Source organism: Ornithorhynchus anatinus, chromosome 9 (assembly GCF_004115215.2).
Source record: "Ornithorhynchus anatinus isolate Pmale09 chromosome 9, mOrnAna1.pri.v4, whole genome shotgun sequence".
Taxonomy (NCBI): Eukaryota; Metazoa; Chordata; class Mammalia; order Monotremata; family Ornithorhynchidae; genus Ornithorhynchus; species Ornithorhynchus anatinus.
Window position 1 is genome coordinate 16,744,089 of NC_041736.1, and position 27,737 is coordinate 16,771,825.

Below are 27,737 nucleotides of genomic sequence, written 5' to 3' on the forward strand. Positions count from 1 at the left end.
AGTTGTAGTTCCCCCGGCCGAGCGCCTCGTTGGGCCTGGAACTACTGGCGGCTTCCGGGTGGGTTGGTACAATAGGGGAGCGGGCGGCCCCGAGCAATGCCCCGCTTTTCTCCTCTGTTCCCGTATTTATTCAATCAACCGTATTTATTTAGGAGGCCCTCACCGTGTGCAGAGCACTGGACTAAGCGCCTGGAAGTGTACAATATACCGTAAGTAGTCACAGTCCGGTCCCTGGCTTGGAATGTGTTCACTGTTGCTTTTTTGGTGTGTCTTTGTAACGTTTAGGGTATTGGGTAAGTGCTTGCTATGTGCTGAGCGCTGTTTTGCTTCGTGGGGTTTTTTTGGTTGTTTTTTCTAAAGAGGGCAAGGGAGGGAGAGCTTGTGCCAGCTGCTTTTAATCCACCGTCCAGGGGCCTGCCCCTTATTCAACAGTATTCATTCATTCAATAGTATTTATTGAGCGCTTACTATGTGCAGAGCACTGTGCTAAGCGCTTGGAACGGACAAATTGGCAACAGATACAGTCCCTGCCCTTTGACGGGCTTACAGTCTAATCGGGGGGGATTAGACTGTGCCTTTTGTGTTTCCCTCCAGCCACCCTGCGGGCTCCTCCTGCCCGCGCCTCCTGAGCTCCGGGATTGGAAAACTGCTCCTCCGTCCCAGATGTGCCCTGACTCCGCATCCCGCAGGAAGGACAACGTCTGTCACCTGCTGGGAGGAAGGACGCGGGGGCTTTTCACAGGTGATGCTGGGGTCATCCAGAGGAAAAACCTGGGAATCCTCAGGAAGTTGATGTGCCAGGTAACTTCTTATTTTACTCCTCCGCCTTGAAAGTAGAGGATAGCAATAATCATACCAATGATGGCATTTGTTAAGCGCTTACTATGTGCAAAGCAATGTTCTAAGCGCTGGGGGGGGGAATACAAGGTGATCAGGTTGTCCCACGTGGGGCTTGCAGTCTTAATCCCCATTTTACAGATGAGGTAACTGAGAGACAGAGAACAATAATATTAATGTTGGTATTTGTTAAGCGCTTACTCTGTGCAGAGCACTGTTCTAAGCGCTGGGGCGTTACAAGGTGATCAGGTTGTCCCATGTGGGGCTCACAATCAATCCCCATTTTACAAATGAGGTCACTGAGGCCCAGAGAAGTTAAGTGACTTGCCCAAAGTCACACATCTGGCAAGCGGCAGAGCCGGGATTAGAACCCATGACCTCTGACTCCCAAGCCCGGGATCTTTCCAATAAGCCACACTGCTTCCCTAGGATAATCCCAAGGATCATCATCCCAGGTTGAGTCCCGGCTGGACTTCCATTAATAATAGTAATAATGCTTATTAGGCACTTACTATAAGTAGATAACACTGTACTAAACTATTCTGGTTGGGGTAATAATAATTGTGGTATCTGTTGAGCACTTACTGTGTGTCAAGCACAGTTCCAAGCGCTGCAGGAGATACAAGGTATACAAGGAGATACAAGTTGGACCCAGGCCTTGCCCCACAGGGAACTCATGGCCTAAGTAGGAAGGAGAACAGCAGAGAAGCAGTGTGGCCTAGTGGATAGAGCACGGGCCTGGGAGTCAGGAGGACCTGGGTTCTAATCCCAGCTCTCCCTCTGTCTGCTGTGACCTTGGGTAAGTGACTTCACATTTGAAAAACATTAATATGAATGTGTAAAATGGGGAAAGCATAGACCATCAAGTCAGTAGGACTTAGTTTCTAATTCTGGCTCCCCCACTTGTCTGCTGTGTCACCTTGGGCAAGTCATTTAACTTGTCTGTGCCTCAGTTGCCTCATCTGTAAAATGGGGATTAAGACTGTGAGCCCATTGTGGAACATTGACAATATCCAACCTGTTCTGCTTTTAACTATGCCAGTACACAGTAAGCACTTCAAGAAAAATTTGAATCCCCATTTTACAGATGAGGAAACTAAGGCACAGAGAAGTTAAGTAACTTGCCCAAAGTCACACAGCAGGCAAGTGGTGGAATTGGGATTAGAACCCAGGTTTTCTGACTCCAGAGCCTGTGCTCTTTCTACTATGCCATACTGCTCCTCTTCTGCAGTAACAAAAGCTTCATCAAGGAGAGGGCAAAGTGCTGATCCTTTTACAGAGAAAATAGTTCCTGGTTTTCACTGACATAGTAACAACAGATTTTTCCAAAACACTTCCAAATCAGTTATGTCTGCTTGTGCTCACAACATCCTTTTGAGGTAAGGAGGTTTCAGTAACCCCATTTTACTGGTGAAGAAACTGAAACATAAACTATTACTTGCCCAAGGTCATACAGTTGGTCAGTGAAAGAAACTGGGATCAGAGTCCATGTCTCCTGATTCCAGATTCACGTTTTTTCCCACTGTGTTGTTATTCGGGGCTTTAAGAAAGACCCAAAGCTAGAGAGGGTAAATAGTAATGAAAACTTGTGTGAAACTGGGTAAACTGGAATATTAATTCATTATTAATAGCTCAGTATGTTTCCAATTTTGTGCTTCCATAGATTTTCCCCAATTTTGTCCAAAAGAGAAGAAACTCAGGTGAGGCAAAAGCTAGAAGGAGAATTGAGAGTGAGGAAGAGCTAGTATATAATTACTCCACCTGACATTTTTAGGTAAAACCTAAAGTAAGCAGATTTAAGGAAATTTTATAAATATTATTTAAATAAGAAAATCGTATAGTATGTTTTCCCCTCAGCTTCCCTTTCCATCTACAACACTTTGCTGTAATATCCATTAAAGGGCTGTAGCTGTGCTTTTAATGTGATGTTGATTCACACAATTACTAAAAATTGACTTATTCATGCAAAGCGAAACATACCCACTATACACTTATTGAATCCATGTTGCACTGAAGTCCTAGAGACATGATTCCATAATATTCATTGTATCTTTTAGGAAAGTACTAAATTCAAGAATGTTTGGACAACACATTCCAAATCTCCTATTGCCTATGAGAGAGGAAGAATTTATTTTGACAATTATCGGTCCTGTGTCTGCTGGTAATTCTCTCATGAAAATTTGTGTTATCGTTACCTAAATTAGCAAGATAAATGTTGAATGCAGAGCTTAAGCCTAATCTAGGGGAATTTAAATGTCCTTGGAAATCTTAGTGTTTTAAATTTCACTTGTGTGGATTCTGAATCAAGGTGATAAACTATATTATAGGTAGGTAACTACTTCAAGTGAAGTATCAGTTATTTGAAAATGTTGTTTTGTGCACAAATCCACTTAGAAGATATTCAGCTAAAAAGAGGTAGTGAGTTCAAATAGGTTTGTGTTGGGTAGATATACTTTGTGCTTTAATTTATCACTATATTGGAGGATAATTTTGTACTGATTGTGAGTGGTATAGATTGGAGCTTTAAGAGTAAATAATAAAAGAAATGGATCTCTTTACCCAATGTCATCTAAGGGCATGGTCCTCACAACCTACAAAAGAGAGGTAGCATGCTGAGTTCTTTAATTCAGTGGTTGGATTTTTGTGGAACCCCACATTAAGGAAAACTCTTGTTTTAGTTATATTTGCCATATCTAATGCACATTACATATGCCCAACTCACTGTCGAAAGAACATTTCCCTATTCTGCTTTTGCATAATGAAAACTGAGCATATTTAACGTCCTATGAAATCCTGTTCTATTTAAACCTTGATCTCAGGAAAAGAAGAAAAAAGACTAATTCTGGCACCCAATCCTCATTTGAGACAGTACCTAAGCAGTCAATTTTTAAACTATGCATCTGATTTAAAAGTGAAAATACCCAGAGGCTGAGCTGCCCCCTCCAGTTTTCCTCAGTAGAGCTTCATCTCAATGGCATTAGTTTGAAAAGAAGTATTCCATTTTACTAATAGCTTTGTGAGATTTATTTTGCTATAACATTTGAGGATAAAATGATCTGTGAAAAGAAGTAGTTTATGAGACTAATAATTTGACATCCTTTTGTCTCAGTGTTGCTTCAGAGCCAAGAAAGCTTTATGAAATGCCAAAATGTTCCAAATCAGAAAAAATAGAGGATGCTTTATTGTGGGAATGTCCAGTGGTAAGATTTGTTTTCAAAATCCTATTTTAATGTAGAAGATCCATTTACTGTTTTGTGTAAAACTGGAAACCAAAGCAATGTAATTTTGACTGCTGGAACTTGAAAGCAATTGCTGCCTTCTTATAAGGTATTTTTACTTACTCTGACCCAGAAATTAATTTTAAAATATTATGCATATGTATGTATGTCTATAAAACTATATGCATATATATATATATATTGTATGTGTGTGTTTGTGTGTGTAATGCTTTAAAAATTGAAAGACAAGTTAAGAATTTAATGGCATCATCATGAATCTTTTCTGATTTCTATAGCTTTTCATGGCAGATTAACTGTGTTCATAAGAGGATCTAACAGTATAATTTATATAAAGGTTTGTAAAGATTTCTCCCATATTTTTTCCCCAAAACTGTAACCTAATTAGCGGTTTGGAGGTATTTCCTCCTTTGGGGAAAAATGGTTCATCATCAGATTTTTCAGCAAATCAGAATGAACTATTAAAAATGGGGCAAATTATAAAAACAGGATGCCTCCATTTAACACTTTCCCATTTTGTTTGAAGTGAACAACATTTTAGGTGAAAGACTTGAGCCATGTTGAGCATCAGGAGAAAGCGCCAGAACTTGACGCCAGGCTGAAGTTACTTAAAATAGAACATACGTTCTCCCAGTTAGATGAGCAAGGTTCCTATAAAAGAAAATGCACAAACCCAAGTGAATAATGTCATTTAGGATTTAAGGGGACCCATGCAGAATTGGTTATATAGAAATGCATAGGTATTAATTTTTGGTTGGCTCAAGATAAACCCTTCCAGACATGGTTCATATACCTTTTAAATAGTACATCTGAGGCTTTTAAAAAGGAAAAGTCATTCAGAAGCAAAAATGAAGTGGCATTAGAATTCCACTCCTCCTGCCTATTTTTCACCCTTCATTCCCACCCCAAGCAAAATTTTGCAGAGGGTTTCACCCCCAAGTCCCCAAGCTGAAATAGTTGAACAGTTGTAACCAGATAGGAGACTATGGGCTGGGGATGGAAAGTTTTTTGTTTGTTTATCCCTAGGTAGGTAAAAGGCAGTGACAGCAGGGAGGGCTTCTTTATAACTTCCACAGCAATCAGAGCACTGCAGTTCAAAGAGTAGTATGGCTCAATAAATAATTCTTATTAATGATGGGTGTAGGATAGAATTAAGAAATACAGTCCTGCTACAAATGTAGGAATATCTAGGTCCATTTCTGTCCTAATCATTTAATAAGTCAGACAACCCCATTCGTCTCTATTTTAAACTCAACCTCTTATTATCAAACCAAATGAGGCCTTTCTATTCCTTTCCCACTGCCTGCATTAGACTCCCACCGTGTGGCTGCAACTCAACCAAACCCCCTCCTTCAATGCCACTGGCAGTTAAGGCTGCAGTCTTCTGGGGACCACCAGAGGGATGGTTCTGTTTCCTGTAGCACCCCCATACAAATTTTTGTTCATTAATTCTTAGTTCTTGTGGGGAAGGATGAAGCATGTTTTTTGGCCTCTGCAAGGGACAATGAATTCACGTCATTTCAAAGTAATCACCCACAATATTTAAGGACCTATTGGGCACAGAGTGCTGGACTAGTAGTAGTAATACTCAGGAATACCCTAAAGAACAAGACACAGCCTTTTGCTCTCAAGAGCCTTCTAATCCAGTGGAGGTCACTAGTAGACACAAATGACCAAATATACAATAGTTAATGAGCAAGGGTTTAGATACAAATGATAGGTTAAAAAAAACTAAATAAGTACATAGTTAAGCAGGTATATGCATGAGTGCTCAGGTGGTATGATCAGGGGTGGAAAGGAGCCTGGTTAGCAGGAAGGAAGTTGCATGCAGGAGGAAAGGTGTAAGCAGTGTTTAGAGAAGGGGAGAATCATAAGCGAGGTATAGAAAGAGGTTAGTTTAGGAAAAGCAAAGAGCACAAACTGGAATAATAGAGTGAATAATTAAAAATTATACTGCTGAGGGAAATGAGTATTAAAATAATAATGGAGTAAAAGAACAATAGAATCAACTTCCAGTGCCTATTTCAGGTATTGAATTTTTGTAGCAGATAAAAAAGTTTACAGTGAAAGTAATTACATGGGACACAACTCTCCCCTTCCGTATTAATAGAGCTGCTGCATATGCTTCTCTCTTGGGCTGCTTATTGAACAATGATTTGTTGTAGATTTTGTTGTTTTACTTGGATGAATGATAGTGTGACACTTTCGGCTAAATGTTCCTAATTTATTTTTTGTGTAGGGGGAAATGCCACTTAATCCATCCGACTATAAATCTTCCCTTATCGCACTGACAGCAAATAATTGGCTTCTTCGTATATCTGTAAATACTGGAGAAATACTTGAAAAAGTATATCTTGCTTCCTACTGCAAATTCAGGTATTAAACATTTTTGAGGTTTAACAAGCCAAGCCTTTTCTGTTAAATGGTATTGATTTATATAGAAAGGATATGTTGTAATATGTAAAATTCTTTGTTGGGAGCTTGTATCTTAGGGTTTTGCTATAGTGTATGGAAGGATGTGTTTTCTTCAGGATTAAATTGTTGTGGTTTAATATAATAAAACTTTGTATCTCAGGATTTTACAGCAGAGTTTTTATTACCAAAATGTAGGCTGATGTTCTGGAAGGGCAGAGCAAAAGACTTGCCCTTCCACCATTAACTTATACAAATTAAATTAAAAGTTTTGAAACTGAAACATACATCCAAAGTCTATAAAAATCATTCAATGTAATCAGATTTTAAATATTTTGAATTCCTCATAGTCCACATGCCTTTTGAATGTACTATATGCAGGACTTCCTGCACCTCCGTCATCATAACTAACAACATTTTACTGAGAATTCACTATGTAAAGAGCAAATTCTCAAAATCACATTGAGTTCCAATCCAGTGGATTTTCCTTTCAGTAAATTGCTTTATGCTAGAGTCCATAGTCAGTAAGGTCCAGACAGCAAAACCCCATTTGCTTGTGGCTTATATCATAATTCACACCCATTCTTTGTGACTTTTCAGGAATATTATTAAAGAGTTACTCTTAATCAAGAATCTTCCACCTCCTCCTTTTTTTATCAATAGGTATTTGAGTTGGGATACCCCTCAAGAAGTCATTGTTGTAAAGTCAGCTCAAAACAAAGTTACGGCAATAGCCAGACAGGTAGGTTTCTTTAAAATTTGGTCTGATGAGAGATTCCTATCAAAAGAGAGAATCTGTAAAGGGAAATCTGTAGGGAACCTGGCATTTAATAATAATCTAATGTTGGTATTTAAGCGCTTACTATGTGCAAAGCACTGTTCTAAGCGCTGGGGTAGATACAGGATAATCAGGCTGTCCCACGTGAGGCTCACAGTTAATCCCCATTTTACAGATGAGGGAACTGAGGCACAGAGAAGTTAAGTGACTTACCCACAGTCACACAGCTGACAAGTGGCAGAGCTGGGATTCGAACCCATGAACTCTGATTCCCAAGCCCAGACTCTTTCCACGGAGCCATAGAGACCTGACATGTTGGGGAATCCTATAAAAAAATTTTCAGTGACTTAATAATAATAATAATAATGTTGGTATTTGTTAAGCGCTTACTATGTGCAGAGCACTGTTCTAAGCGCTGGGGTAGACACAGGGGAATCAGGTTGTCCCACGTAGGGCTCACAGTCTTAATCCCCATTTTACAGATGAGGGAACTGAGGCACAGAGAAGTTAAGTGACTTGCCCACAGTCACACAGCTGACAAGTGGCGGAGCTGGGATTTGAACTCATGAGCCCTGACTCCAAAGCCCGTGCTCTTTCCACTGTGCCACGCTGCTTCTCTATGCTTCTCTATTCTTCTCACGCTGCTGCTCCACTTGAGTTTCCCATGTGCTGCCCTGTTGTTGTATCATTAATCAGATTGTGTGACACTAAGGTTTCACTTTAAATTTCAACTCTTTCATTATCCAAATGCATTTGTACTTGTGGTCATCTATTTCCATATGGGGTCCTTGATTCTTCACTATCCACCTTTCCCATCAACCTATCAATCCCTTAGATTCTCCCCTTTCTCAAAATTCCCTTTTTCAAAACCCCAATCCACACCTTTATCATTTGCTATTTTGACAACTCTAATTGTCCTCACTCATCTTCCTCTTCACTCCCTGATCCTTTCTTTTAATTTCCCAATAACTTGAACTTACAAGAATGACTTCTGTATAGACTACTATATCATGGTCTATTTGTGTCTTTTCTGTGACTTTTTCTACTTCTTTGTCCCTCTTTCTGTCCACTAACTTAGTCTCTTTGTCTTCCTGCTTTCCCTTTTTTGTATCTCACATTACTCCTTCTAATTCTTTTTCCCGTCACTTGATTTCTTACTTCAGGCAGGTGGAGGACAGGGCTCTAATACCACATTCCAGAAGAGATAAGCTTGAATAGATGGGTTACGTCTGGCTATCAGGATTCCTCCTCACTAGGCACAAAGACTTGTGTAATGACACTGGATAAGACTAGAATGGGAAAAGAGACAAGAAGTAATATTTTGGCTTCATGTTTCTCCTTAACTTTCCACCCTTTTACCTTTCCTACTCCCCAGCCTTTACACTCATGGTCCCTCCGAAGCTAACCTTTTTACTTGGAGAAGCAGCGTGGCTCAGGAGAAGCAGCGTGGCTCAGTGGAAAGAGCCCGGGTTTTGGAGTCAGAGGTCAGGGGTTCGAATCCCGGCTCGGCCACTTGTCAGCTGTGTGACTGTGGGCAAGTCACTTCACTTCTCTGTGCCTCGGTTACCTCATCTGTAAAATGGGGATTAAGACTGTTAGCCCCACGTGGGTTCCCTTGTGTCTACCCCAGCGCTTAGAACAGTGCTCGGCACATAGTAAGCGCTTAACAAATACCAACATTATTAACTCCCTGATTCTCTTGACTTTTCTGCCTGTGATCCATTGCCCACACTCTTCCTCTGCACAGAGCTCCCCCATCTCAAATCTCTGATCAGGCCCCTCCCCACTTTGTAAACCTTAAACAGCTACTAATCCCCACCTTTCCGGTTATATCATCCCATCGCCTACCCATAGCACTTGTGAATGTATCCATTTATTCATTATTTGCTTGCTTTCATTTTTATCAGTTATATTTGTTTTCAGTAGTAGTAATAGTATTAAGCAGTTATTCAAGTCCATATGACCTTGTCCTCAACTCATCTCTCTCATTCATCCCACATATTCAGTGTCACCAAATCCTATCCGTTCTACCTTCACAACATCACTAGAATCCACCCTGTTCTCTCCAACCAGTGCTTAGAACAGTTCTTGGCACACAGTAAGCACTTAAATGTCACAGTTTTTATGTTAATCATTTTTCATTTTATGCTAAAATAATGGAAGCTTTTTTGGATTTTTTAAATACATATTCCTCTAGTGATACCTAACTTGATTAGTTCTAAATAACATGGCATTTCAGGAAGATATTTCCTCCTCACAAAAACAATTCTTATACTTCAGACAATAATGTGCTTATGGGCTCTAATTTTACCTTTTTCTTTCTAGGCAGGCATTCAGCAGTCTGTACTCTTGTACCTCGGGGTGTTCAGCGTCCTCCCTCTTTCACTTATAGGAGTGCTGGAGATTAATAAAAAAGTAAGTGTTTACTACTGAACAAACTGTGATCCAGTATATGGTAAATAGGAGATTCAGGAGACAGCATGGACCAAAGTAGCCTGGTTCAGCCAGATACACCCTTGCCTCAACGCTGACAGATTGAGGGGCCCTAGTCTGACCCAGTGCATATCAAGTCCAAATGGAGAGCAGAGCTGTGTATGCAGTGTTGATACCTGCTCATCAGTCCTGTGGGCTGCTGGGATTCTAAGTTCCATGGGACCAGTGTGAAAGCATGACTATGATATTAAGGACAACATGACAGTAGCTGACTCCTACCCGATATCTACCTTCTTTACCTCCAGCCAGAAACAGGGTAAGAGGTTCAACTACCTGGATCCAGATGGATTTTATGGCTGGGCCAAAGCAGAACAACCCGAACCTGCACAGACCTTTTCATACTTCAAGACTACAATTCTTATTTGCCTGATCTTTTGAAACCACCCTAATTGTTGTTTTCATATAGCAAGTGAGACTAATATTTAAGGCATGAACCAGGTGAACCTAGGGTCTCTTGCAGTCCTGAATTTTCAGGGGGAAAATAGCTACAATATAGCTTATAGGCCCCATTCTTGGTGGTTTACCAGGTTCCTTTTTTCCCCCACTTTTCTTTGGAATGGTGATAGCTTCTGGCAAATCTTTTCTAAATCTGTGCAAACCCATAGTTGTTTAGTTGAAGGAAGTCACAGAGGTAGGGTTTTAGGTCGCTTGGACAGAATTCTGGGGTCTCAGGGGGCGTTGGGACACCCTAGATTGGAAAATCATGATTTCTTTTTTTAAAAAAACAAAAAAAAAACCTCTCAAACTTGATTAGGAAGGCCAACGTGCAGTGAGACTAGCTGCTGGCGGTGGAGAGATTCTCAAGATCAGAGCTGTTCTTTAGCCAGCTTTGCTGCCTTGCTGATATCTGAAAAAATGTTGGCTGCTATGGAGGGCAGTTTCCTACATTTTGGGTGGCCTTAATATTGGTGAACAGACAACACTTAACTCCACAAAATCAAAGGTGTGAAACCAGCCTGGCAAAGAAATGTTTTAGCATAACAAAATATTTTTACCAGTTCTCCCATTCCCTTTTCCACAAGCTGTAGAGTCCAACCACAACAAATTCGGGACAACCTGCTTTCTATTTTATTCTCCCACTATAAATTTTTAGGTTTAGGGGAATATGGCTCTTCCCAGGGCTGCCTTTAGAACAAGAAGACCTTAATTTGTGAAAGTGGATACTGATGGAAGTAACGTGTCCTAAAATCTGAATATAGGATTGGGAGTCAGAAATCGAGCCCCACTTTTAACTCAGATATTAACTCTGTGATTGGCATTATACCAGGCTCTTAACTGATTAGTGTTTCTTTCTCTGCCAAAGGGGATAATGAACTGCCCATCTTGTAGAGATAATGTTTGGGCTAATTAATTAGATTGTAAAGTGGTTTGAAGTGCTTTATACAAGTTAAGTATTAAAATAGCTGAAAGTCCCACTTGGGAAGCAGAGAATCAAAACCACAAAGATATTATGCTGATTCTTCTTGTTTTCAAGATTCAGAATCACTTCTTTTATTTCTGCATTTTTTGAATGCCTCTTGATTTGGGTGTTTGGTTTTTCATTTTTGTTTATTCAAATTACCAGAAGATATTTCTGCCAGTGGTAATAGTTAATGAAGTGAGTGGGATTTTGCTGTTTTAAACCAGATTTGGAACAACACTGCAGGAAACATTTCAAAATCAGGTTCAAAAATTTCAACTGTACTCTGCTCCCCAGATCATTTTTCTAAAAACAGTAAATCCTCCTCACTCCTCAAAAACCTCCAGTAGTTTCCCATCCATTTCTCCCCCTCCTCCCCCCTTCCTACTTTACCTTGCTAATCTCCTTCTATAACCTAGCCCATGCACTTCATATCACCTTTAAGAGGTCTTTCCTCACTAACCCCTTGTGTCGCCAACTATGCACCCTCCCTTCTGCTTCGCCTGTGCACTTGGGTCTGCACCACTTAAGCACTTTAATACTCACCACCCACCCCACAGTACTTATGTTCATATTCTTATACTCTGCCGTTTCCCCTAAATGTCCTTCTCCACCACTACTCTAAGCGCTTTGAGGGGAGGGATCATGTGTACCATGTCTAATTCCTTTTTATGGTTTTTGTTAACTGCCTACTGTGTGTCAAACACTGTGCTGAGCACTGGGGTGAATTAGGGTAGACACAGTCCCTGTCCTACATGGGGCTCACAGTCTAAGTAGGAGGGAGAACTGAGGCACAGGGAAGTTAAGCGACTTGCCCAAGGTCACACAGCAAGCATTTGGCAGAGCAGGGGTTAGATCCCAGGTCCTCTGACTGCCAGGACTCTGCTCGTTCCACTATCCCATGCTGCTTCCTCCGAGTGCGTAGTATAGTGTTCTGCACGCAGTTAAGTACTCAATGAAAATTGATTAAATTCAAAACATCCTCCTGGAACCTTAGGTGAGAGTCCTCTCTTAGCTTGTCCCAGAAATTATAGTATTCTGATAGGCTATTTGGGTTTTTGTTGGTGTCAGTTTCAGCTTATTACCGCCTTGAGAAATGCTAGATTGAGAGGAATAAATTGGGTAAAGATGTGGATAAGGAACTAGTAGTAACTGGCAGAAATCCCCCATTTATACCACAAAAGGAAATATAACTGGACTAGTGTTCATAGCAAAACCATGGTGCATCACTGTTGTTAGAGACTACACCCTGGAATTGGAAAGGTTTGTTCAACTACTCAGTTACTTTTTGGAAGTTATTTTAACCTTTTGGCCAATTTTCTATGTCTTCTAAAGTAAGGGTATTGATGCTTGACATCTACGAGCCTCACAAATATGACATAAAATTAGCTAATAAGGAAGATTCTGTAATCAATTCTAGACCTCTTCAATAGAAGGGGCTAAATGAGTGAAGTGATTTTTATGAGTCGTTTAGAGTGTGTTTAAATGGCAGCCTAAGGGGATAAATAGTTGAAGAATCATGGTTTAGAAATAAAAAAAAGTCAAATGAGCCATAAAGATGTAGCCCTATCGTGACATTTTTAGAGCAGGCTATTATCAAATACCAAAACTACAAGAGTTTTACCATTTTTTCACCAACTCTGTTGTTCCTTACTCTCTCAAGCCCTCAGTACAGTGCTCTGCATGTAGTAAGCGCTCAATAAATACCTCTGAATGATTTCACCTTTTTTTTTTTTAACCAACTCACTATTCCCACGGAAAGAGCATGGGCCTGGGAGTCAGAGGACCTGGGTTCTAATTCCAGTTCTGCCAGTTGCTTGCAGTGTGACCTTGGACAAGTCACTTAACTTCTCTGTTTCTCAGTTTCCTCAACTGTAAAATGGGGATTAAATCCTACTACCTTCTACTTAGACTGTGAGCCCCATTTGGGACAAGAATTGTGTCCAACCTGATAAACTTGTATCTAACCCAGAACTTAAAACAGTGCTTGATATATAGCAAGCACCTAACGAACACCATTTTTAAAAAGTTGTAACAGAGAAATTAATGTTAACAGCATTTCTTTACTCTCCTGGCATAAATTATAACTTGTAAAGAGTATCTCTTTCCTAGGCTGCTATAAATATATACAAATATATGAAATAAATAATGAGAATGTAGCAGAATGAATCTTGAAATTCCAAGGAATTCAGAAAGAATAGCAGAATCTGGCACTAAGACATTAAGGAAAATAAGTATCAGACTGATGTCAATATTCATCATCCTTGTCTAATCTACATCTAACATTTTCTTAAAATTTTCAAGAGGTTATTTTAAGTGAAAGAATCTAATTTTATAAGACTGCTGATAATGAGAATGGAAAAAAACAAAACGACGTGTGAAATTGTGGATTTGGTTATTTCTCATTTAAATTACTTTCTCCATCTCTTGAATGTTGATTAGCTGAATAAAAATCTCCCTCCATAAATGCTTTGTAAAGAACATTTTAGCATAAAGAATAGGCACCTGGCCGAATATGCATGGTAGAGTGGTATCCATTAAGAATTAAAGAGATGAAATATATTCATATTTCTACGGAGAGTTGGTTTTTTTAATGGGCATGCACAAAGCTCTTTGAACCAAATGAATTTTGCAGCATCATTAAGGGATACGTTCTTGTGTACATGTCGATCCCATTAGTGTTCAGAGTCTTAGCCTCCAATAGCTCTCCCCTAATAACACTGTGGTTTCTAAGTTGATTTTTCAGCCCTTTACTATCATAGAGCCATGCACAGAAGGAACACTTGCCTCTCATTATTCTGTAGCTTAAAAGGGGGTTGAATTGCAAAGTATTCAGAAATTAAAACACAGGCAATAGGGATGGAGGGGGAACTAGAAAAATAATCAGAGATATAAGGCATTCTGACAGTTTGTGGCAACAAAGAATGCTGTGTAAATTGTCACCCTGGTGACGACTCTCTTTTATTCCCAGATCTTTGGCAACAGTGTCACAGATGCCACAGTTTCTCATGGAATGCTGATTGTGATGCACAGTTCAGGTCTGGTCAGACTTTACAGCTTCCAGACCATCACTGAACAGGTAATATAACATGGAACTTGCGCCCCACTGAAATTCACATGAGGGATTAGATTAATTTACATCAGAAGATATATTTAGTGGTTTTATTCAGAGATGATGACTCTGATGGTGAATTTAATTGGGTGTCGATGAAAGTGAGACAGTATTTCGCAACCCTAAGCAAATCACTTAACCTATTTGTCTCAGTTTCCTTATTTATAAAATGGGGATAAAATACTTGCTTTCCCTGCTTCTAATTTGATTATTGTGTATCATCTTCAGTGTTTAGCACAATATTTGGCACTTAAGTGCTCAGTGAATACCATAATTCTTCTAAAAGAATGATCTGCTACCAACGATCCCAACCACTCTGAATTTGGAAGTACATAATAAAGACTGTCCTCTTTTATGCTGATATGTCTGCTTTGGCAGCCCGTGAGAGTTTTTGTTGTTGCCTCTTAGTTTCATGCTCCCTTGAAGCTTTGCTCAAAAAGAGCCACTCCCTTTGGATTGCAGCACGGCAGGAAAGAATACTCACAATATGTGGATTCATGTTTGGAAAACCAACTACACTGTGAAACTGTGAGAATTGAGAGAAGCAGCGTGGCCTAGTGAATAGAGCATGGGCATCAGAAGGACCTGGGTTTTCATTCTGGCTCTGCCACTTATCTGCAGTGTCACCTTGGGCCAGTCACTTTACTTCTCTGTGACTCAGTTACCTCATCTGTAAAATGGGACAGGGACTGTGTCCATGTGACCGTAATTCCACAAGGAGGTGAGGGTTGGGGTGTAATGCAAAACCCCCTATCAAATCTAAAAGATAGACTTAATTTATGGCAGTGTATTTATTTTTTAAATTGTTTTTCTAAGCAGTGTATTGATTGATATGTGCTGTTGAACTTGTTTTATGTTTTGTTTTTAGTTCACGAAGCAGAAACTTGATTTAGGGTGTACATGCAGTTGGGGTGGGGCCATTGGAACTGTGGGAGAATCTCCTTTTGGCATTCCTTGTAATATTGAAATAACAGGTATGGCCTCTGCATAATATTTTTACATATTTGAAAGATTAAATAGTTACAAATGATCATAATATTGTTGAGATGTTTATTCTCTCTGTTATTTTTTCAGCATCTTCATACGGTCAAACACCTTGAAATTCCATAGGAATTAATCTGATGTGAAAAGTTAGCAATCGGTAGTGTTCTCCTTTGTTAGGCAACCTTCTCTAGAGTGAACATAAAAAAAAGAACATAACCCAGACAGATCAGTGCTCCATCCAGCCTAGTTATTCCACCCCTGACAGTGGCAATGGAGGGCTTGGAAGAACCTGTAACTGTTCTTTGACAAATATATATATCTTTATGTATACATATATAAACAATTTTGAGATATTTATGCAATAATTGCTAATGGAAAAAATATGAATTCCAAGAACCAACAGTTTTAAAGAGTATAAAAATGGTGAGACTGCCCAAAGTAACCCTTCTGTTATCCCTTTCTATAGACACACCATCACTGCTCTTTGAAGTGTCTTCTCTGGAGAATGCATTTCAGATCGGAGGATACCCTTGGCACTACATCATCACTCCAAACAAGAAAAAACAAAAAGGGGTTTTCCATATTTGTTCCTTGAAAGATCATTCCTTGGTAATGCTTGCTTTTCTGCATTAGACCTTTGTGTAGTAAGAAGATGTGAGAAGCCCTTGTCTCAGTCCTGTATTCCTGGAGATAGTTCTTATGTGCCTTTTTCTAACTCCTGCCCTCCTACCCCTCCCCAGGATTTCTCAACTTCTTACCTGTCTGCTCTATGCCCAGCTGGGAAGCCTTGTCTAATCTATTTGTGAACTTCCACAATTTTACGCTGAAATCACAAGTGATCAGGGGTAGATCAATTCCTTCCCTCCCCCTAAAAAGAATAGGACTAGCTAGAGTTGGCTAAAATGGGGATCATAGAAACACTTTTAAAGATTAATTATATTATAGTTTTAATTTTGTAATTGACCCCTGTTTATTCCAGTTAAAAAAATGATTTTATTTCAGGTTTCTGATTGGCCAAAGGCTTTACTAGTCCAATTTACTTCCCTGAATTTTTTTTCTAATAATGTCCTTATGTGCAGTGATGGATTTTTTTTTTTTTCGGTAGGAATAGTTACACTAACCAAGACATATATTTTTTATCTTCCAGGAATTTTGTAAACACTTATACTTTAACTAGTACTATCTCCTTAGTTGGAGAAAATGAGAGAAAAATAGTCATCTTTTTTTCTTCCAGACAACTTTGTAAGCACATAAAAATAATGGCATTTATTGAGTGTTTACTCTGTGTCAAGTGTTTGGGTAGGCATAAGGTAATCACATCAGAAACAGTTCCTGTTCCACATTGGCTTCACAGTGTAAGAGGGAGGGAAAACAAGAAGTTTTATCCCAATTTTGCAGCTAAGGAAACTAAGGCACCGAGAAGTTGTGACTTGCACAGGGCACACAGCCGGCAAGTAACAGAGCTGGATGAGAATGTCCTGATTTCCAGTCCCATGCTCTTTCCCTTAGGCCATAGTGCCTACCTCATCCCTTTTTGGAGAAAGTAATTCTTGTGTTTTCTTAACTAGGGAAAACTACATCAATTAGTCGGTCATATTTATTCAGTGCTTTCTGTGTGCAGACCACTGTGCTAAGCACTGGGAGAGTTGGGAGAGTATAACAGAGTTGGTACACCCGGAGTGTACCCTGCCTACAATGAGCTTGTAATCTAGAGATAGAAATGTTCATCAAAGTTGTAGTGTGATTTGAATTCTTGTACCTTCTGCTTTTTTGTTCATGAAGGAATGAAAAATAAGTCTCGGGCATGATGTACAAATCTCAGTTTTTCAGTATAATCTTGCCCCGCAGGTCTGGTGAGGTGGGTTTGAATCTGCTTCATTCCCTGCCATGGAGATTCCTCTTCTATCCTTACATCTCTTTTACATCTTATACCCTTTCTTTACTCCAACCCCACCTCCTGTGGAGGCTAGAGTAATTTCTTTAAAAACTTCTGAGCTCCCAGCAAAAAGGCAGAGGAGATGAACCTGGAGGATCTTCCACATGTATTAGTCCTGACCACCTACTTTCTGCACAGTGAGGGCACTTTCTGATTAACATTAATGAAGTAACAAACCTCCAGATCTGCAGCTGAAACCACATACAGCTGGAGTGAGTCAGCAGCTAGTGCTCATGCATTTGTGTACAGCCTGGACTTCCTCACATCCTGTTGAATTCATTGCAAAATCTGAGGGCAAGGCAGAACAGCACCCACCCTGTGCCGTTTCTTGTGAATCTGAACAATTTTGAGATATTTATGCAATGGAAGTGGGAAAAGAAGTGTAGATAGGAAATTTTATATTTTAGTTTGGCAGCATATGGCTAGCAAAGCCAGAGACATTATCACTGTAATTTAAGTCCTTCTGGGGGTCCAGTTGGCACATTATTGTCATGAAGTTATATTTACAATATAAAGCCAAGAAGTTTAAGTTCAGTGAGGAAATTAAAGCAAATGTTGGGTGTCTTTAGGGGTGGGTGAGTGGAAGGATTTGGGGATATGGGATGACCCTCCTCCCAGTTTCCTTGTTTTTTCCCAGCCCTTTTACTTATAGAAATCACTTGGTGGGATGGGAAGGAAATGAACTTTCCACTCTACTCTGTTCTGATATTTGGGTATTTGTTTCTGAACAAATTTGAGTGACTAAAAGTGATGAAGAATTATAAATTGTTTACCTCTTCCTCCAATCCCCGGCTCTAATGTCAGGCGAAAAATGGAATCCAAGAAATGGAATGTTGTTCCTTGGAATCCGATTGGATATATTTCCATCCCGATGCCTCGGGAAGGATAATTCACGTAGGCCCAAATCAGGTCAAGTAAGTATTGGCATTAATCATTTGAAAGTTAAAAGTCACATTTTGCAGTAATTTTTGGTATTTGTATGAGTTGGTGGGTAGGAATAATTTAGGACTTCCAGTGCATAGGTATTATTAGCCTAGTAGCCAGCATTACCAGTGGTAAAAATTCCTTTGACTATTTGGTGGTTGTGATGGGAGGAATAGAGTCCAAAATATCTTTCTACCATTCAGACAAAAGAAAGATCATGACATTTTGTCAGTCTGACCCAAAGGAAAGATTGGAGATTCCTTCCAGAATAAAACTCCAATTTAGGGGTTCTTCAGCTTTAGTAAAATTTTTACTAGGTTTGTGTGGTTTGTAACAGTGGGAGGATGTGGACAGGGATGAAATTACATGAAATCTTTTTGATAGCCTCAGTGTGGAAAAATAAGCAAAATTGAGTCAGTGTTGACCCACAATAACCCAGCTAAAACAATGTAGCAATTGAAGTTAAATACAACAGTTCAAAAATGTGTATTAGATCTACATTCTCCTGTGTTTGTGTTTTCTTGCCTATGATGTGACTTCAAATAAGAGGGGAATCCAGACTGTCAACTTATTTCCATTCCTCACAAATGGATGTTCCTTTTTTTCAACTTAATTCCACCTCTGTTTCCTTATGTCCGAAAACCAGTTCCCAAACTCATCTTGAACCACCACTGGTAATCCTGCAGGTTGTCGTATGCAGTTGGGGGATCCATGCTATCTGTTTGTTTTCCATTCTTATCTCCTGCAACCTCACTGCCTAAACCAAAGAGGTCTCTTTTTAGCCTGGATCCTATTTTTGACCCAGAATCTCCAGGAACTCACTCCAGGAATGGAAAATGGGAGCCAGGTATTTTCATCAGGTCTCATTTCTAACCCTGGTTTGGGATTCTAGGATGAGAAAATGGGCATCCCTTGTTATGCCACAGTTAAACTATAACTAGGGGGTGAAAAAGCTTCATAACTGAATTTTGCTGAAGTGGATTTAATTAAAATAAAGGTAAAAAAAGATAAAAGAGTATGAAAGTATTTCCTTTTAGGAAGGTATGGGGCTTGAGGGCCAGTAATACTTTACCTAGTAAACTACTTAGCTTGAATCATTGTCACCAGTAAACTTTTAGATTATTTTCTCATCCAGCAGACACAGTGCATATAAGGCCCATAAAGGATTTGTGTCTGTTTTGCAGGTTTTTCAAAGGCTGGGGATAAGAAAGCTGGGAACATTTAGAAGTTCATCTTCTGTGAGGATGAGTGGTTGTGAGGGTGCGTTCTAGTTAGGTGTTTACATCTCTCAATCTTCTGACTTATATGGGAGCTATATAAGATTCCTCATCAGCTATCCCTGTTACTTCAGAGTCTCCCACTACTCCCGATTTGAATTTCAAACATTTTACAGGAACTGGACAAAGCTCCTTTATGAGTCACACAGGATACTTGCTCCTCTGAAACTGTCTAATGTGTTTTGTGCCTTTAACATAGTAATAATGGCATTTGTTAAGCACTTACTATGTGCCAAGCACTGTTCTAAGCTCTGAGGGGGATACAAGGTGATCTAATTGTAAGATCTGTGAGGACAGGGACCAATGTTTTATGGTCCAAAGTGCCTAATACGGTGTTTGCTCCCAGTATGTGCTCAGTATTTTTTTTGTTTTGTTTTAATGTTACTGTGACCCAGTTTTTGTCTTTTTATTGTTGGGTTTTGTTTTTTTTTTTAACAAATCTCAGGGCACTGTATCCATAGAAACATATGTACCTAAATAATGCAGACAAACTACTTCAAGTGACTCGACAGAGAATCACCACTACTGCAAAAACAACTCAAGCTTGTCCTCCTGGTGGTAGGACACCATTCCCCTATCAACCATTGGGATCTAAGCAGTGTTCTTCACATCAGTCAATCAATCATTGGTATTTATTGAGCCCTTTCTCTGTGCAGAGCACTGTACTAAGTGCTTGGGAGACTACAGTACAGCAGAGTTGGTAGACACATTCCCTGAATGACAATAAATCAGAAAAAGTGCATAACTATATTTTCATGAACAAAGAATCTCTCTTAAAAGCACATAGATTGAATCTCACTGTTGTCAGTGTTACATTTGAACTGAAGGACAACTCGATTGCGTTCAGAATTTGCATGTAACTTTTTCTAAGAACAAAACTTAAAAAAAACTTATGGCCTTAAATAGATTGAGTGTTATTTTAGTATTTGCCTTTTCAGTTTTTCATGCATGTTACAAACCTTTCTATTCAGCTTAACTTATCTTGACAATGCCAAAATAAAACTGAACAATGGAACTAGATATTGTATTTATTCATTCTAAATAATGGATTGTTGAAATCCACTGTGGTGCCGAGGATAAGGCTACAGAGCTTTAACTATGCAATGAAAAAGGTCAGGTCCCCATAGTAACTTCTTTCCCTTTGTGGCACATATTCACTAAGTAAAGTTATATTGCTGGTAAATGGCTTTGTGTAAGTGGTGATTGCTGTCCTATTTAGTGTTTACTAGGAAAGTTAGTCTTCTGAACTTGGGAAAATTTCATAGACACTTGTATAATGAACATCTCACTGAATATGTCTGTTTTTGTTGTAATTTCATTTGTTGGTTTATTAGATTTCAGGACATAGAACAGAATGTGAGCCCCTAGATTTTATTATATTTTCTTTCCTTTTTAGAGTTTTGAAGCTAAATGAAATAGAAAATAACAGTTCCCAGCATCAGATCACTGAAGATTTTGTCATTATGGCTAACAGAGAGAATAAAGTAAGCCTTTGAGTAGGAGTGAATAAATTTAAAAATCCTCTGTATATGCTAATAATATATGCCTGACATGCTTGGATAGAATATGCCAAACAGTATTAACAATTCTTGCATATTTGAGGTTTAAACACTTCTGTTTGCATGGCAAAAAAATTCCACACTGATAAGACAGGGGCCTGGCCTGTTCTAATTATCTTGTATTTACCATTTTTCTTAGCACAGTGCTTGGCACTTACTAAACACTGTAAGTGACAATGTGTTCTTTATTCATATGTGTGTATGTGTGTGTGTATCAGTATATTCGGAATTTGTTTGTGACCTCCATTTATCCTTATATTCTCAGTGCTGAATTCCTACTCTGGCGCTTCATCCTATATTCAGTCACATAAGCTTGGGGTTGGAATTATTGTATAGATCTTTGAGAACCATATGCATAGTTTCGGATCCTGGGTGATTCATTACCTTTTAAGTCCATGTTTGTCTTCTAAAACTGAGTCAAGAGGTTAAAAGTACCTAAAAAGGAGGCATGCAGCTTTTGGGGCAGAAAGAAAAGGTTTAGTAATGGTCTCCATCAGCTAACCACATATATATCATTCCCTGTTAGAACTGATCTCTTAAGAGGAATCCAAAATTCAACTGACTGAATCCTCTGTAAATTCTCACCTTCCTTCAACTCGGTTCTAACTGTGATAGAATCACTCTCTGATTGCCACTACTTAATCCTGCCAGATCTTCCTATACATCCTGTCCCAGATTGGTCCATTTCTTTCCAACCAAACTACTTGCTACCATACTGGTCCAAGTTCTTGTCATATTGCAACTAGACATACTGAACCAAGACTTCTCTTTGATCTCCCTCCCCCAGCCTCTTTCGCCTTCAGTCTATACCATATGCTGCTATAGTGATGGATGAGCACATATCCCTCCACACCTTAAAAACCTCCCTTGGCTTCCCATTTTCCTCTGCATCAGGCAAAGACTCCTCACAATCAGCTTCAAGGCTCTACCAATTCTTCCACCCTGCATATCTGCCCTCTTCATCTTCATCTGTCTCTCTTCATAACTCCTTAGCTAACCTGCTAACTATACCTCATTCTCAACTCTCCCAACTCCATTCCCTCCCTCATACTGTTTCCCTGACTTGCAAGTCACTCCTCCCCTTACCAATCACACCTCTCCCCTATGGTCAAAGCCTTTCTAAAATCCCTTTTCCTCCTAAAAACATTCCCCAATGAACTCCCAACACCTCAAGCCATCAAAACAATAGCCACCTTCAGCATTTATTTATTGAGGCCCTTCCTCAGCACTTATGACTATATGGTATTTTCAATTACACAATCACATTTATTATTCCATTATACTTATGAATATATGGTGTATTCAATTACATAATTATATTTATTATTCCATTTGTAAAATTATACATTTATCTTCCCCCATTAGAACAAAAGCTTCTTTTGGGCAGGGGATACATCTCATACTTTGCTGTATTTTTCCAAGTGCATTCAATAGAGGACTTTTTCATCAGCTCCTTGTCAGAGCTTACATTACCCATCTCAAGTTTTTAAATTCCCTCCTTAAGCCTGTGGTGTTCACCTCCTTACCTCTTCTCTTCCAAACTAGTATGATTCACCTAGAAAATCAACACCATCAAGTGTTAGCTCCACCAGTTACCTCCTTCCCCTCCTTGAAGTTGTCCTCCACCCTTCCCCAGCTTAGTATCACAAATTGATGTTTCTTCTCAGTATGCTTCAATTGTCTTGCTCTTGGATTCCTGAAAGAGCCTCTTATAGGTCTACCTAACAACATAGCCTTTCAACATTCCAGCTTGGAGAATCATTTTCTCAAGAGTGGATCTATTCATGTCACACCCCTTCTCAAAAAGTCCCTGTTTCCACTTGCATCACATAAAAATGAATGGTCAGGGACTTCGAGGTTCTTCATCAAAAGGATCTTCCCTTAATTGCCCTCTTCTCCAAATATTCCCCAGCTTGTGGTTTCTCCTCCACACAAGCAAACCTAGCCACTGTCCCTGTACATGATTATCTTATCTCTGAACCATAACACAGACCAGGCCTTTCTCAGTCCACCCCCGTGAAACCTCAGAATAATACTACTAGCCTCTGATTTTGGTTGAGCCTTTCATTCCAAATCCCCAGGCCTACACTTATATCTCTGTAAATCTTCTGTCTGTATTTCTTATTTGTACACTTTAGTTTTATACATCTTGCATTTTCATTTTTTTCTAAATGTATATTTGAAGTTTTGGTTTGTCCTTTCTCTACTATTTGGAATGTAATTATTTGAGATAGGGATTATGCCCCAAATTCAAAATTCAGAATTTATAATTCAACATATGTATCTCAAATCTGGTTTTGTGGGGGGTTTTGTTTTGCTTATGTCAATTTTTTTTTAAGACAGGCAGTTCAGTAACTGTCACAGCTTCTGGACGGGTAGTGAAGAAACGTTTAAACCTATTGGATGATGATCCAGAAGAAGAGGTAATTTGATATATAAATGAGCCAGCAAGTTTCTGTTTGGTTTGGTATCTGGACACCTTGTCTTGGCCCTATTTCCCCTGTTGTTGTGACCCTGGGGTTTGAAGCATACAGAAATGAGTGGAGATTACATGTACTGCTGCAGCTGAAAGGATCTTGATCCAGATTTCTTCTCACTCTCCTAACCTGCATTTGCCCAATTACTTGACATATCACAACTTGACTACTGCATCCAAGTCCTTGCTAATCTCCCTCTCTCCAGTCCATGAGAAATGACATACTCAATGGAAAGTCATTGAGTATGTCACTTTAATTCTTTAGTTGGTGGTTACTCTGAAATTCTCACGGCCACTGGACTGCATCTCCTCCAGGAAGTCTTCCCTGACTAATCTGTCATCTCCCCACATCCCATTTTCCCTCCCTACTGTCACTCATGCATTTGAGTCTGTATCCATTAACAATTTAGGGAGTCATTCCATTCCTCACCCCTACAGCCCATACATATATACTTTATACTCTGTTGCTTCCCCTACCTGCAATTTACTTTAATGCCCATCATCTCCGTAAGATTGAAGGCCTTTGAGAGCAGGGATCAAGCTTACTTCCTCTGTGTACTCTTCCAAGCGTATAGTTCAATGTTCAAGAAATACCACTGACAATTATGATGATGCTTAGCAGACAGCTTTCAGCCCTGGGATTCCAGGCAATGGTTTCTATTCCATTCTTAGCCTGGGGTAAGGGATCTAGATGGGGGTAAGACAGGACAACCCTGCTAGAGGCAACTGCTGACTTCCTTCACCTAGTCCTGACTGGTTTGTGGTTTGTTATTCCAGTACTCCTTTGAGTTCTCTAATTGATAGATTACTTTAGTTATCCTCTTTCTGGGATTCCACTGGAATATACTAAGTACTCAAATAGGCAGTTCTTCCTACCTTTTCTCCAACCCCAAAGTCCTAAACAGATTTTTAAAAATATTGTAAGAATAGAATATACACCTCATAATGCCTATACATGGATAACCAGATTTTTTTTTCTCCCTCATCTCACTTTTTTCTCCAATTCCCATGGAGACTTTCAAAATTGTGGATTATGAAGATGAGTTGGATTTGCTCTCCGTCGTAGCAGTAACTCAACTAGATGTGGAGGGAAAAGCTCACCTTGACTTCCACTGTAATGAGCATGGCAATTTACTTAAGAGCATTCCACTTGTGGAGTCATGGGATGTGGTGAGTAAAATTGTTGAACCCAATTCCCTAGACCTCTCTTTACACCTAAGTCACTCTAGGATGGCATTAAACAGCTCTCCATCTTTCACTGTACTCCAAACTCACCCTCCATCTCTGAAACTGAGACAAGATGGAGCATACTGTTGGCAGGACTTAATAACTTACCTCACAAGTATCCAACCATGAACCTCCACCCTACCAATATCTGTGAAGGAAGAGCTATTTTTTCCCCCATTTCCTCATTCTGTCTCTTCCTCCCTCCCCAACAAACTCCTCTTCTCCATTTTATATGTTGACCTGTTTTGTTTTTTTTATTCAATGTCTTTCTCAGTGCTAAGTTTACTCAACCCCTTACTGTGAGTCTCTATTAAGTTTTCAATTCGTAAGTTTCTACTTTTACAATTTTTGGTACTAGGGCATTTTGTAGAACTTCGAAAGTGAGCCGAGCTCTGAAAAATCACATTTCTGTTCATGGTTATTACTGTCTCATTACAGACATACAGCCATGAAGTTTACTTTGACCGAGACTTAGTTTTGCACATAGAACAGAAGCCCAACAGGGTTTTCAGTTGCTATGTATACCAGATGGTCTGCAATGCTGTGGAGGAGGATGAAAGCACAAGCAAGAAGTGTTGAAAACGTTGAACTTAGAGATCTACCATCTCCTGTAAAAAGAGCTTCTATCCAAGCAGTCAGTCCAGCCTAAATCCTAATATCCTAGGCTACTTGGAATGTGGATCCAGCAGGCCCTCCAAATCCAGAGTCTGATTCTTGGAGTAGCCCCTTGTAAAGCCTTGCAAAGATACCCATGCTCACAAATGTGGGCGCAGTACTCACAGGAAGATCTTGCTTAGGAAATGTGAACTGATCTAACCGGAAGATGAATGTAGCTAGGGATTCTGCCTTCTAATGTCCTCTGGGGGACATTTTAATATTCACTGTGAACTAGAACTAGATGTAACTGGGATCTTCCCCGATCTCTCTACAGACTACCAGCAGGTGAGTTATTTAGCCTTCCATTCAGGTGAAAGAAGGGGTGGATGGAGGCTTCTTTTCTCTCTGCTTAGTAGAATGTGGTCTCTGGCCTCAGAGGGGAGAATCAAGCTTTATGAGGGAATACACAATTTTTAAACTAAAAATGTTAGGGATTTTACTTTTATTGTGAATTAATAAACACTATATATTCATTAATGGATCGGTGATTTTTCTGCTTTTGCTAGCTTTTTTTTTTGCATGGAATGGGAATGTTGGTGTGGTGTTCTGGTCTGGTCAAGCCTTTTGTTTGGGAAATTGTTGCTTTTCATTTCTGGTTCATTTCTGGGAGAACACTCAAGCTTGTACTTTCTCCCCACTTTCATTCATTCAGTCGTATTTATTGAGCGCTTACACTTAGTGAGTGTGTCATCCCATCTTCCCTCATTTTGTTAAATGTCCTTTGAAAGCAGTACCTCTTACTGATTCCAGTGATTGACATCTGGCATCTGTAGTTTTGGATGTGGAAGAATCTGTGAAAGACTAAGGAAAGTTAATTACTAACCAAGAACTTGACTGAAAGTTAAAAAGACTGAGCATTCTGACAGTTTATTTAGATCATGACACTTCTTGGTTGTAACAAATCAGGCCTTTAGAACTCACTGAAGACACTTTGTATTATTCAATATAGCGCAGATAAAAAGTAACACAAACTAGGAGAAGAAAGGAAAGATTTTCATGTGGTTCTTGTTTCAGAGAAATCTTGTGGCACGCCATCCACATGGTCAGCACATTTGTCAGCTTTAACTTTAAAATGAATTCAGAACAGGCAAAAATAGAAAAGAAGGAAATAACTCAAAAAATCATAGCTTATTCTAGTGTATGAATGTTAGTATGGGATTCTAGCATTTAGGCATTTATATTTAAATATCTATTTTTCTCTGTCAGTCCAGATTCATCTTGATGGCAGCCATACCTAATGCAGTCATAGAGATTTACAGTTAAGAATCAAGGGTGCCATAGCCTGAAGGAGCAAAAGAGGGAAAAGCAGGACAAGCAATCAGTCGGTGGTATTTGTTGAGTACTTTTGTGCAGAGCACTGAATTAAGTGTGTGTGAGAGTATGTAATTGCGTGTAGGAACAATCCCTGCTCTCAAGGAGTTTACAGTCTAATAGGGGAATTAAGGGAAATAAATCAATTAGGGGAAGCAGTTGAGTATAAGGATATATACATAAATTCTGTGGGAGTTGAGATTAGGGAGAATAAGTTCTTAGGGGACAGGACGAAGTGCATGGGAGAGGCAGTAGGGAGGAAAAATAGGGTGGGGGCAGTGAAATCCCAGTTCAGGAAGGCTTCATTTCAGTATATAATTCATTTCAGTATATAAGCTATAATTTCAGTAGGACGTTTAAGATGGGGAGAGTGTTGGTCTGTTGGATATGTAGCAGGAGGGAACAAGGGGTTGACACAGCAGGTGAGGTGAGAGTGGGACAATACATAGGTTGGTATTAGAGGAGTGAAGTGTGTGAGTGGGTTGTAGTGAGAGAGGAGCAATGATAAGTAAGGGGGAAGGAGCTGATTGAATACCTTGAACCTGATGGTGAGGAGTTTCTGCTTGGTGTGGAGGTGGACAACCACTTGAGGCACTTAAGGTGCGGGGAGACATATCCAGAACAATTTTTCCAAGTAGAGTGAAGTATGAACTGGAAAGGGGAGAGACTGGAGGTAGGAAGGTCAGCGAGATGGCTGATGCATTACTAGATGGGATATGACAAGCACTATAACAAGTGGTAGTGGAGAGGAAGGAGGGAATCCAGGAAATGTTGTGGAGGTACAGTCAACAAGATTTAGTGACTGACTGAATATGCAGGTTGAAGAGAGATAAGTTAAGGAAAATGCCACAGTTGTGGACTTGTGATATGGGAAGGATGATGGTGTCTATAGAGATGGGAAAATTGTGGGGATAGAAGTTGCAAATTCCAAAACCCAAATAATAGTAGGTACTTTTGTTGACTTTTTTTAGTTGAAAAGGAACTGATTAATAATGTAGTTTAGAACACAGAGCAAAACCCCAAAATAGGTGGGGAAAATCCCAAATATGGCCCTTTTGGGAAAACCACTTTTGTTTTCAAGAAAGCATTTTGCCTTTTTATTCAGGAGGGCCACAAAAC

General features: G+C 39.6%; 1 protein-coding gene across 2 annotated transcripts; it reads left to right on the forward strand.

Annotated features, from left to right (window-relative positions):
- Positions 1 to 12: 12 nt before the first annotated feature.
- DCAF17 (DDB1 and CUL4 associated factor 17) lies at positions 13 to 25,795 on the forward strand. 2 transcript variants are annotated; one of them, XM_007671219.3, is made up of 15 exons: positions 13 to 209; positions 595 to 801; positions 2,895 to 2,998; positions 3,947 to 4,037; positions 6,313 to 6,449; positions 7,149 to 7,227; positions 9,589 to 9,678; positions 14,127 to 14,234; positions 15,136 to 15,241; positions 15,718 to 15,860; positions 17,992 to 18,101; positions 20,785 to 20,872; positions 23,287 to 23,370; positions 24,438 to 24,593; positions 25,089 to 25,795. In XM_007671219.3, the coding sequence occupies exons 2-15, from the start codon at positions 664 to 666 to the stop codon at positions 25,227 to 25,229; spliced, it is 1,575 nt and encodes a 524-aa protein (XP_007669409.1). In that variant the 5' UTR covers positions 13 to 209; positions 595 to 663; the 3' UTR covers positions 25,230 to 25,795. The 2 variants fall into 2 exon arrangements, with proteins under 2 accessions (XP_007669409.1, XP_028927800.1); XM_029071967.2 differs by lacking the exons at positions 13 to 209; positions 2,895 to 2,998 and having other exon boundaries at positions 714 to 801.
- The last annotated feature ends 1,942 nt before the right edge of the window (positions 25,796 to 27,737 follow it).